Here is a 12,251-nt window from a genome sequence, read left to right as displayed (position 1 = left end):
CTGGAGGCCTCATCGGCCCACACGCTCATCTCCTCAATCAATCCATGTTGAGCACAAGGAGAGGAGGGATTATTTTATATAATAAGATAAACACTTTGTTATGACTTGCTGAATGTTATGTTATTGACTGATTTCTCCAAATACTTATTGAGTGTGGCAAACTTTACAATAACGTTGTTTGGAACTGGTCTAAGCAGTCTGTCACCTTTGGACTGTTCTGTTTAAAGAGGCTGCAGTCACTGTATGTACACTATGGGCCCTATTCTCATTCTCTTTCTTTCTTGTCTGTTTCTTTCTTTTGGTTTCTTTCCTAGACTAGTGCTGGTAGATGAGGGCGTTTGCACAGATGTGGGAGGGAATGCAGCCGACTCCCAGCCAAGGTAAGCAGCTCCCAGCACAGCTTCTAAATGATGTAAAGTTGGCCACTGTGGATGGATACTTGGAGACTGCCTTCCACCCTTGATCGTGTGTCCGTCGTGTGTATTTATGTGACAGCCACTGGCCCCCCGGCCCCGCCACCACTCATAGTTGTGCTGCTTTGTCAGGAGGGTGCTATTTAACTCATTCACTCCCAGCCCTTTTTACTGGAGCAACCCCCTTCGCTCCCGGCTCTTTTACTGAATTTTGTCAGATTTTGCAAGGCCCACAGAATATTCTGTTCTATTGCTATAAAAACATGCAACCTACCAAAATAAACTTAAGAGTCTCTTCTTTTATCAGGAAAAAAAGTAAATTTATATCTGTTTCCATATTACAACAATTAGCATTAGAATATAGCTACGTTTCATCATTATTCACAAACCTGTTGAAAACACTGGGGAAAAGAGGTTGTTGCAACATGGCCCTGGTTGATCCCTTATGCTCTGCTGCCACATTGCTGGCCGTTCTTTGTAATACCAACAACCTCTTCATGTCAGAAGCTGTATCAAAGCATTCTAGCATTAAAAAAAACATGAACAAAAATGTATAAATACGTTTTGGGGAGTGCAGGACAAAGTAATAAAAACATGTTTGAATAAGTTAGTGATAAAAAAATATTCAATGAATCGATTTCTACAATGATTCAGAGGGATTGTTGTTATATTTGTGAATGAAGTTGTTATATTTATGAATGAAATACGATGACTTGCACCACACATGTCCGAGGAGCTCAGAATCTGTCTGCCTGCATCTCGATCAAACCCACCAAACCGTCGTCCTTACAACCTACGCCACAATTTAGACGTGCTTTTAACTAGTCTAAAATCCAGTGTACTTTTGGTCACAAAATTGCCACCTGGGGCACAAATGTGACACATCTAAAACAGAAGTCAGACTATTCTTCATCAGTAGAACGGTTGCGAGGATGATTTACTAACACAATGTGGTCACAGAGCCTAATCAATTGGTCTCAGGGTAGCAGATTACGTCTCTTCTTTCTTTTTTTAACTTTAAGTTACTGTGCTCGTGAAGGCTTGCTCTTGTTGGCTTCTGATTGAAACACGTGTCATCTGTAGCAATGACAGTTGAGAGCTCTCCTTTCTATGTCCTCCATGTAAAAGTTGGGAGCATTGTGAGAAGACATTTATGTATCCTCTATTTACTGTATGTGGAACAAGTAGCCGCACACATGCTAGTACTGTAGATAGGACACACGAAAAGGCAGTAATATTACTGATATACACACAGTTCGACAGACTCACAAGCACACATTAAAATACGCAACATGTAATGTACACGCACACGACATCATCTCAAAGAGCGACGGCTGAGTACATTTCATGCTACATAACGAGACGTGCAGCACTCTAACCCTTCCCCCTTCTTTCACTGACACTAAATCTCTCTAATCCTTGTTGTTATGGTCTGCTCAGCTTTTTAAACCCTTATAACCCCAAACGAGAGATGTACAGGGCGCCTATGTTTCCATTTGGTCCATGTGTGGTTGCACAAATTTTGCGACACGATGTCATGAGCACAAATTCAGTTTTGTTTGCAGGTTGCGCTAGTAGCTTCAATTGTGACTGTATATACAACAAGAATAAGAACAAGAACGGTCTAGAGGTAGCACACAAGATAAAAACAGAGGTAATCTGATCTGTTGACTGATCGCTGCCTTCTTAATACAGGAAGCACACACACACACATAATTGTACTTATATAATTGTGAGGACATCCATAGACATTCATCCTTCACCTAACCCCAACCATCAAAAATGATTGCCTGCCCGCATTCCTTACCCTAACCTCAACCATAACCCAACTCAAACCTAAACTCTAAAACCAAGTCTTGACCCTCAAAAAGAGGTCTTGAGTTGTGAGGACCGGCCAAAATGTCCTCACTTCACAAAAATGTCCTCAATCTGTTGGTTAAAGAAGTATTTTAGTCCTCACAATGTAGTATGTACACACACACACACACACACACACACACACACACACACACACACACACACACACACACACACACACACACACGCACGCACGCACACACACACACACACACACACACACACACACACACACACACACACACACACACACACACACATTCAAACATTGTTCATTGCATCTTTTTTGCACCACGATATAAATAGGACTTTTGTTCTCTTTGAGCCATAAAGGCCAACACAAAAACTTGTGTGGTTATTATAATTGTTGAAAAAGACAACCATTTATTTTCTTATCTAGACAATCATGATCTTTTTTTACATTTTGATTTAGTTTGATTTTAGACTTGTCAGAGAATTATAGAAAATACAGACAGGATGAGTAACTAATGCTTGGCAAACAAATCCGACTATATGAGAGCAGAGCACCACAATTGTTTGTCTGCTTGCCATCACCTTCTTAAAATATTTTCACTAAACTGCTTTTTCAACTTTCAACACTGTTCCCTTTTGTAGTTCAATAGTCAGCTGAAATCAGCTTCACCTCACCTCTATGAACCTAATGAGACAAAAAAGATGTGGTTGAGGTATAGCCTTAATTTAAGGGATTTCACAAAAATACAATATAAAAATTACAGGTATTTTACAGTATGTATAATTTTCAGTAGCTTGACTCACGGGGGTTAATTGGCTAGTTGTGGTGGATTCTCCGTGTTATTTCAAGACAAAAATTCTGGACAAATTCAATATATGTGTAATGCAATCGTGTATCGTTCCATACCTGCATGTCTATGCATTCCTTAAAAAGCAATCACATTTGAAGATGAAACAGCATTTTCATTTGCTTTTGCGAGCAGATTTATATTAAATTTGACCACCCCCCCACAAAAAAAAAAAAATGAATGCAGTATTTGTTTTCCTTATGAAAGTCCATCTTTGCACACACCCTGATATTGCCCTGTTGTTTTTTGTTGTTGTTTTAATTGGAAAATATATTAAATCAATGCGTTAATTAATTTTCCATGCTTTGTTTGGGTGTTTATTACAGCCTAGCCTTGTTTCGGGGGTCCCGCTATTTCTCGGATTATTTATTTATTTATCTATCTACAGTTAATGATTTGTTGGAAATGCTATCTATTCTGGGTGTAATTCTATTATTGACCCCAACGTGGTAGCTAACAACGTACTCTGAGATGATGTAAGAAGAAGAAGGTTCATTTTTATAATGTAGATATACACACACAGACTTGCCTTCCAAGTCTGAGGTTCGGGATTTAAATCTCAGCAGTCTATTCCATCTTTTTTTTTTTTACCACAATCCAAACATTTAAATGTAATGTAAATCGTCTGTCGGTGTGAATGTGTCTATTTGTGCCTGCTGTTGTTTGTGTCCGGGGTGTAGCAGGCCTCTTGCCAAAGCCATCTGGGATAGTGTCCCACTCACTCGTGCCCTGCTTTCAGGAGGGAGGACTGTGGATGTGATTTTGGGATTCAGTGTCCCAGTTCTTGCCATGGTTCCTCTTCCTGTTACGTTCTGCCATCACCACAGCCGCCACCACCGTGACCAGCACGGTGATAGTGATGACGAGTACGGTGGCGGTCTCTGCGATACACAGCTGGCTGTCTACCCAAGCCAGAGAAGCCCCGGCCAGCTGCGGCGGCAGGTGACAGGTCACGTTGCGGTAGTCGTCGATGTGGAGATGGCGGACGTAGAGGATCTTGCTGAAGACGCGGTGCAGCTCACAGTCGCAGCTCCAAGGGTTGCCTGGTGACAAGATGGCAAACTCATGAATTTGTGGGGATCAACTCCATTGCAAATAGCTCATATCCGCAAGTAATTGATGTCCCACCCCTTTGCCGCTGCCTCAAAAGGTTTATAATTAGTGGTGCACATTAGAGGTGAGCAGGTGGGCATCAGCACTAAGAATTAAGTGTGTCAGGCGATTACTTTTTTTAATCCTAATTAATCGCATGACTTCAATAGTTTTATATCTGTTCTAAATGTACAATAAAATATATTTTTTCTAAGTTTCCATTCTCTTGTTTACTTAAAAGTAGAAAAAATGTTAAATAGAAATATGGCTGCATCTTTTAGTCATTGTTACAGCAATTTCATTATAATTCATAAAATTGAAATATAATTTAAAAAGATGTACTGTACTGTAAAAAAAACGAGTGTGATATTGATTTGTGTTAATGTCATTTTTCTGCCACTAGATGGCATAATTGCAAAGTAAGGGGCGGTCATTAATCACGTGTTTAAAAAAAAATGACAGCCATTAAAGGAACTTTAAATGAACTCAAAATTAACATATTAATTTTGACACTCCAACTAAAAATGTAAACGTGTGCACCAGAGCAGGATTTTTGACTGAAGGTACTGAATGGAATCACTTTGTCAGCGTCCAAGCTTTTTCTTGATTTTTAAAGTGTTCTTTGGACTCCTAAATCTTTACCCGGCTACAGTTGGCATTGGATGGTACAATTCATTTATTCTCTTTCTTTATATAGTCTTTTTTTTTTACAGTTGTCAGAATGTTCGTAGAAGTCACTAAATATCGACAATACAGTGGTACCTCGGAGTTTGAACATAATTCGTTCCTGCGAAGTGTGCAAAGTCCGAATTGTTCAACCTCTGTAACCATTAACTGAGGTAGAATGTCGTTACTCGTTAATATTAGGATAAAATGGCTAATATATCAAGTGAATTCATCATGGAAATTGTTTTCCCCTATAAATAACATGAGATGAGTGAAAGCAGCAACCTGCAAGCTGGATGTGTGTCGCTGTTGTGTGCAGACTGACGAAGGTTTTGAATTTCAAGTGCTGCAGGTTGTTTCCCCCCAGAGCGAGAACTGCCAGGCTATAGAGAGGAGCCAGAGCCTTCGTGTCGATCTCGGAAATCTTGTTGTGACTCAGCTGGAGCACCTACACAGGAAGACGGACGGACGGATGGACAGACAGACTTATGTAACAGGGATTTCCCTACAAAATCATCCGGTGGACTTTCACTGTTACCTCCAGTCCAGGCAGCATATCAAGGCTCCCTTGGAGGACTACCGACAGTCTGTTGTTGTGCAAGTAGAGCTGCCGGAGTCTTGAGAGGCCCCTGAACACACCAGGGCCCACTGACACTAGATGGTTATGACTGAGGTCTAGTTTCTCAGTGTTGTCCAGATACTCAAAGCTGATGGAGGAACAGATGCCGTAGAGTTAGAGGTGAGTTTGTTTATTGCAGCAGACTTTGGGCAAGAGGTGGACTGGGCCCTTCACTCTCTCACAACGTAATCCGGTTCTAAATCCCAAATTCTTACAAATCAGATAATCAGCATGTTTTTGTATGTTTACTGCACTCACAGAAATATTCCAAGCCTAACTTAAGATTTATGTAATTTTTTAGACGACAAATTTCCATTACTTTATATATATATATATATATATATATATATATATATATATATATATATATATATATATATATATATATATATATATAATTTTAACACAAACCTAACAAATAAACCTTATATGATACATAGTCATTGTTTCTAATAAAGCCATTTATTTGAAATGCATAATTCTCAAAAGGTTGATGTATTTAGTATTAATAAAGTATAATTACTCTAATAATAATGAAAATATTTATTTAAAATACATACATTATGTTTTATGATCTTGGGATGAAACTGAATGCAGATATGTCATGTCTCAGTGAGGTGGTCTTGTTTTTGTTTTTTTGTCAGTTTTATTTTGAAAGTCTAACTCTCCTCTCGTTTCAGGTCACTTGCCTTTCCTCATGTGGCATCTGTGTTCGCCCCATTCCTTGATTGTGTCCACCTGTTCCCAATCACCCTCATGTGTTAAATAGTCTGCGTCTCCCTTGTCTTGTTGCCAAAGTGTCACGTCCTGTGCATGGAAGCGGTCCCGCAGTTAAAATCCAAAGACCTTGCCTTGCCTAGCCTCGTCTTGCTCTCGTGCTTTTTTTTGTATCCTGTTTTTCCCTCCTGTTTGGAGTGCCCTTTGTTAGCCTTTTTGAGTACCTTGGTTCTTCCTCCAGTTAGGAGTGTTTTTTTGTTCAGCAGTTTTTTCCCTCAGTCAAGAGGTGATTTGTGTTGATTAAACTGCAGCCATTGAGGCAACCATCCCTGCGCCTGAGTCCTCCCTGCCTCACCTTGTCAAGACTTCCCAAAAATGTAAGAAAAAACAACTAGTTATACTTTATTAATACTAAATACATAAAGCTGAGGATTATGCATTTCAAAGAAAAAGGCTTCATTGGACTAATGAATATGCATCATAGAATGTTTATTTGTTAGGTTTATGTTAAAATTATCTAAAAAAAAAAAAAAAAAACTAAAGGGAAATTTGTCATGCAAAAAAAAGAATCGCGATTCTCATTTAGTACGATTCAGAATCAATTTTAAATGTCCCCAAATCGATTTTATTTAAATTATTTTATACTGTCTTGTCTTTGTCTGTGTGTGCTTTTATTTGGCGGGCTGTTCATGTTGTACCCGGTTTGGAAATTGAGGGGCTGTGTGGTTCCACGTGGTCTAATACACTGTTAAGTTGTAGCTACATTAGAGAGTAGAAGGAAAAAGTCACTATCAAGTTATTCCAATAAAAGTTTTTTCAGCGTGGAGCCGTTCTTTTGAATGATAAAAGTGCCGCGTGTAGCGCGCTAATTAGCATTAGCGAGTCAGACTGGAGTAGATCATTACGATTCCTTGCACATCTATAGATTGAAGCAAAAATCATTGTCAATCAAATCATTATGAATAAAAAAAAATCGTTCTTAATCGAAAATCGATATCGAATCGCAGACCCAAAAATCTGAATCGAATTGTGAGACATTCAAAGATTCCCACCCCTAATATATATATATATATATATATATATATATATATATATATATATATATATATATATATATATATATATATATATATATATATATATATATATATATATATATATATAAAGTTTCATCAAAAATGTAGAGCTCATCAACCTCACTGAACCAGGATCCAGCCTGCTGACTAAGAAGCAGATGTAATGGTGGTCTAAAACTTGCCATAGTGCTGCAATTGCAGTTTCATCCTGAAAAGAGGAAGATTTAATGGAGCAGCACCTGAACGCAGACAGATGATGTAAGTTGTTGTGCTCCAGTCGCAGCTCCCTGAGAGCAGACATGCTAACAGAGAAGTCAGCAGGGAGACTTGTCAGCTGGTTCCCACTGAGATCCAACTTCTCCAGGTACGGCAGTGAAAAGAAAGCCTGGAGATACGTAAAAAAAAAATTACAAGAAAAGAAAAGTATTCACTGCTGCCCCAAACCTGTGTATTCTCCTTCCTCTGTATTCCGACCTGTGGTTGAAGGGCCTGTATGTGGCTGTTGGCCAGCACCAGCACTCGTAAGGACCACAGCCCAGTGAAGGCTCGGTTACAAATTTCACTCAGGTTGTTTCCTCCCAGCTCCAGCAGCCAAGTACCGTGTGGGAAGCCCCTGGGAACGTGTTGGAGGCCACGCTCACGGCAGTCCACCAAGTCAGTGTGCTGGTAACAAAGGCAATGGCGGGGACACAAGCGTGAGCTCGCCACCCAGGGGAAGAAGAAGAAGGGAGCTGAGCCAACGAGTAAAAGAAGGCGACGCATGCTTCCTTAGGAACAGGAGCAACTCTTGGATGAGTAGAGAAGCGGTGGTTACATTCTGCACGGTCAACTGTCAAGGTCAGCACTGGCACCTAAAATAAACAAATGGCCCTCTTATTAGTCATTATTGGCTTTGTAATTAATTGTAGCTAATCTCATTGTAATCAAATACGCGCGGTTTACATAGCGGAAGTGTAATGACTGGCTGGAGACTGCACTGTAAAAACCAACTTCTCGCAAGTATATCGCACTCACCTGAATTAAGTAACATTTACATAATGCAACTAAAGATTAAATGTAGGAAAATATTAAGTAACTATCTGACTAAATGTAATTATAAAGTTTCTTACGGTAATGTATTAATATTTAGTTATTGTAATTAGGTCATAGCCATTGCCTATTTAGTAAATCTTTATAACATGAAATGATTACCAATATGAAGCAAATAGTAATTGTATTAACTTTACTTAATTACACTGAACTCTTAATTCATTACATCTTAGTACTTGGACTAAATGTGTTGAAATAAATACAAGCAACCATAGGCACTCACACCTAGGGACAATTCAGTCACTTCAATTAACCTACCATGCATGTTTTTCAGATTGTGGGAGGAAACCGACGAAGGTACGGTGAGAACATGCAAACTCCACCCAGGAAGGCCGAAGCCCGGACTCGATCTCACATCCTGTGCAATGGGAAGCGGACGTGCTAACCACGCACTCACCATGCCTCTATTAAACCAATGACAGATAATGTTAAAGAAAGCCCTTTTGTTGAGTTCTGAAAAGCAAAACAGTCACTCTCCAATAGAGACTCAAATTACAAAATAAAATACTAACAACTTACCCCGAATTTAGAATTAATTTACAATAAATTAACCAAATTGCAGAAATGAATGACAACTTCAAGTTTCAGTCTTTGTTGAAAACAAATTGAAATGAAAAATTATAGCTACAGGTTAAATGTTAAGCAAGACACTATATAAGTTGGGAACTGAATAATACAAAGTTCTATGTTTCCTGGAGGGCATTAAGCAGGAAAAATAATTTAATAGTTAAATGAATGAAAAGCACACTCATATATTGCGTTAGCATAATTAGTGTACAACGTGCATTATAATGTATGTTAAGCATTTAAACATGTCAAATTATTGAAATTTCTCTCTCTCTCTCTTCCTAGTACGGTTTACAAATTTTTAGCACAATTATTAGTTTAATTTAAAATGTATTTCAACATTTGCTGTAAACACATGATAGAGATAATAAACAAGTAGCACATTGAAGTATACCTAATGTTTTTAATTATTTTTGAATAACTGAAAAAACATTAGTAAATATAATTACGAAGGGCACAAAGTCATTTTTATCAGTGTGCTCGTGTCGTGCGCCTGTCCACAAAAATAGAGCCCAATGTGTTTAACCCCTAGGCCAGGGGAGGCCAAGTTCGGTCCTCGAGAGCCACTATCCAGCCTGGTTTCCATGTTTCTCTCCACTAACACACCTGATTCATGATCAGGATCGTTGTCAGGCTTCTGCAAAGCTTGCTGATGAGCTGATCATTAGAATCAGCTGTGCTGAAGGAGGAAGACATGGAAAACAGGCTGGATAGTGGCTCTTGAGGACCGAACTTGGCCACCCCTGCCCTAGGCGATATATTGTGACCCGTATTGGGCTTTTTGATGGTTCTGACCAAGTCATTTCAAAATGGGTTAAAAAAAGAAGAAGTAAAGTTTGTTAATTAATTAGACATATAGTTGAACTTCAACAACAGCTCTTATAAGACCTCTTTGCATTGGTAGCATTAGCATGCTTTCATACTCTCGGTGACCTTTAAATCAATTCCTACCACCCACACTAATCTAAATTTGTTGTTTAAATGTGTTTGACCTTTTCGTGTTTCACGATCAAATAGTTGCATACATAGTTGCAATATTTGCCATAAGTTCCTGTAAAAACGACCAACGGGCCACTAGTGAAACAGCAGGTGGCTACATAAGTTCTGTGACGATTTAGTCGAAAAACACAGATGAGGCAAGTGTTTCAATGTCACTCACTAGTTTTATGTCTTAAAGGAGTATACATTTCATTCAAATGTTTTTGTTTTATTAATTTATTATTATTGGTGTTATTATTATAATTTAATTATTTATAGGAGTATAAAATTCATTCATTTTTTGTTTGATTAATTTATTATTATTGGTGTTATAATCATAATTTTTTTTATAGAAGTATAAATTGTATTATTTTTTTGTTTAATTTATTATTATTGGTGTTATTATTATTTATAGGAGTATAAATTTAATTCATTTTTTTGTTTTGTTAATTTATTATTATTGGTGTTATTATTTATTTATGGGAGTATAAAATTCATTTTTTTTTGTTAATTTATTATTATCGGTGTTATTATTATTATTATTCATTTATTTATAGGTTGTATACAATTCATTCATTTTTGTGTTTAATAAATTAATTAATTAATGTTGGATGTGTATTGACAACGCTGTTTTGGCTGTGACTATCTTTAAAGTGCTTTAGAAGTAATGTTGAGCTGGGTTGGGTTGATTTTTTGTGTCTTGCAGTTTCGTACCATTAACCAGTTGACCGGTAACTTATTATGGCATTTCCACCAGTCCTGAGTCTTTTCCTTCCTTTAGTAATATTGGGGGCATCACACATCATTCTGTCTATCATTGTTCATACAAAAGCAATATGTTTATACAAATAACCAAAACAAAAATAGTGTGGTGGCCTGAAGGAGCTCCTACAGCTAACAATGACCACGACAGACAGGGACTATTGAATGTGCACTTTTGCACAATTAATGCAGGCATATTGATAATGTTTTTGACTTTAATCATAGTTTTCTGTGCTGCCTTTCAAAACAAAACTAAAAACAAGATCATGCATATTGACTTTATACTAATTGTACTTGTGTACTTGTATTTGTTTATTTTGGGCATTTTATTTTGTTTCATGTATGTTATAATACATATTTGTCACATTATTGATGTTTTATGTTCTGCTACTATTCTTGCACTACTCAATTTCTTTGACTATGTATATGACCTTGTACAATCTGAATGGCGCCCATAAAAATGAAATGAATTATTATTATTTTAACCTTTTTTTTTTTCATACGTTTTAGTGCTATACTGGGAGACTATTGTCCAAGCAAACCACAGACACACAAAAAAACAGGCAGAAAACCCAACGGGTCCTTTTTCCATCAAATGAGGTCTACATGCATATTAAGTGGACTCACCAGCCATTTACTATATCATTAGGCAGGACAATCATCTCTTTACCTAGTATGGCCATTCTTAAAAAAAAGTAATAATAAAAAAAATCATATTGACATTTAAAAGCATGTTGTACTAATCTCTCATGAATAACACACATGTTTTTGGCATAGCTTTTATCATCCGAACGAGTGTAATTACATCATCATCATTTAAAGTGGAACAGCTGGATGAATTCTTTTCTGATGCGTCTCTGCCACACTGTGAAAGAATACAACTAAACTCCACTTGACTATTACTTGCTTGAAGGCTGAATGACCTTTAAACAAATGATAAGCAAAGAACAAGATACAATCTAGCAACTGTTGTGAGTGCATTTTGATGTTCCTAAATCTCTAAAATGTGATTCATTTTTTTAAAAAAGTCGACATTTAAATGGCAGCGTATTCAAAATCAAATTCAGACAAAAACAAGTCTTATTTATTCAATTTTGCAAAAGTGGACTCACCGTTCCTGCTGAAAGTCCATCCTGTCGCACAAAACATTCCAGGAAGACGATTGCGGTGACCAAATGATGATGATGATGATGATGATGATGATGGGACGGATTTTGGTGCAGCCAGTGGCTGTGTCAGTAATCCCGTAATCCTTTCCAATCACCAAATGTTTCCTCTCATCCACTAAACTGGCATCTCGTCAGATGTTTTCATCCACCCTGTTTTCTCTTAATAACGCCGGGTGGGGGATGTGGTGTCTCCACAGTCATCTGTTTCACTCACTCTTCCATTATTATGTAAGACTGTTACAGTGCAATTTGGACTAGGAATATGCACTTTTGAGAAACCCGTGCTTGCGTAGGTTTTCTCCGGGTACTCTGGTTTCCTCCCTAATTCCAAAAACATACAAGGCAGGTTAATTGAACACTCCAAATTGTCCATAGGTGGGATTGTGAGAGTGGATGGTTGTTTGTCTCTGTGTGCCCTGCAATTG

General features: G+C 37.8%; 1 protein-coding gene and 1 long non-coding RNA gene across 3 annotated transcripts; one reads left to right on the top strand and one right to left on the bottom strand.

Moving 5' to 3' along the window:
- Nucleotides 1-2,946: 2,946 nt before the first annotated feature.
- On the bottom strand, nucleotides 2,947-11,994 carry LOC144043411 (uncharacterized). Of its 2 annotated transcripts, XM_077557019.1 has the most exons (7): nucleotides 11,770-11,994; nucleotides 8,609-8,754; nucleotides 7,736-8,112; nucleotides 7,501-7,646; nucleotides 5,388-5,556; nucleotides 5,135-5,297; nucleotides 2,947-4,134 (listed from the first exon to the last, which is right to left on the bottom strand). In XM_077557019.1, the coding sequence occupies exons 3-7, from the start codon at nucleotides 8,021-8,023 to the stop codon at nucleotides 3,827-3,829; spliced, it is 1,074 nt and encodes a 357-aa protein (XP_077413145.1). In that variant the 5' UTR covers nucleotides 8,024-8,112; nucleotides 8,609-8,754; nucleotides 11,770-11,994; the 3' UTR covers nucleotides 2,947-3,826. The 2 variants fall into 2 exon arrangements, with proteins under 2 accessions (XP_077413145.1, XP_077413144.1); XM_077557018.1 differs by lacking the exon at nucleotides 8,609-8,754 and having other exon boundaries at nucleotides 11,770-11,992.
- Nucleotides 5,489-9,412, top strand: LOC144043413 (uncharacterized). The gene is made up of 4 exons (XR_013291104.1): nucleotides 5,489-5,588; nucleotides 6,149-6,562; nucleotides 7,844-8,098; nucleotides 8,625-9,412. It is a non-coding gene; the product is annotated as an uncharacterized LOC144043413 (long non-coding RNA).
- Nucleotides 11,995-12,251: the final 257 nt, after the last annotated feature.

Source organism: Vanacampus margaritifer, chromosome 2 (genome assembly GCF_051991255.1).
Source record: "Vanacampus margaritifer isolate UIUO_Vmar chromosome 2, RoL_Vmar_1.0, whole genome shotgun sequence".
Classification (NCBI taxonomy): domain Eukaryota; kingdom Metazoa; phylum Chordata; class Actinopteri; order Syngnathiformes; family Syngnathidae; genus Vanacampus; species Vanacampus margaritifer.
This window is presented reverse-complemented; position numbering and strand designations above follow the sequence as displayed.

Coding starts and splice junctions, on each gene's coding strand:
- LOC144043411 (XM_077557019.1), bottom strand. CDS start 8,023: ATGCGTCGCCTTCTTTTACTCGTTGGCTCAGCTCCCTTCTTCTTCTTC. Junction 5,298..5,387: donor ATATGCTGCCTGGACTGGAG/GTAACAGTGAAA, acceptor CTTCCTGTGTAG/GTGCTCCAGCTGAGTCACAA. Junction 4,135..5,134: donor GACACACATCCAGCTTGCAG/GTTGCTGCTTTC, acceptor TCTTGTCACCAG/GCAACCCTTGGAGCTGCGAC.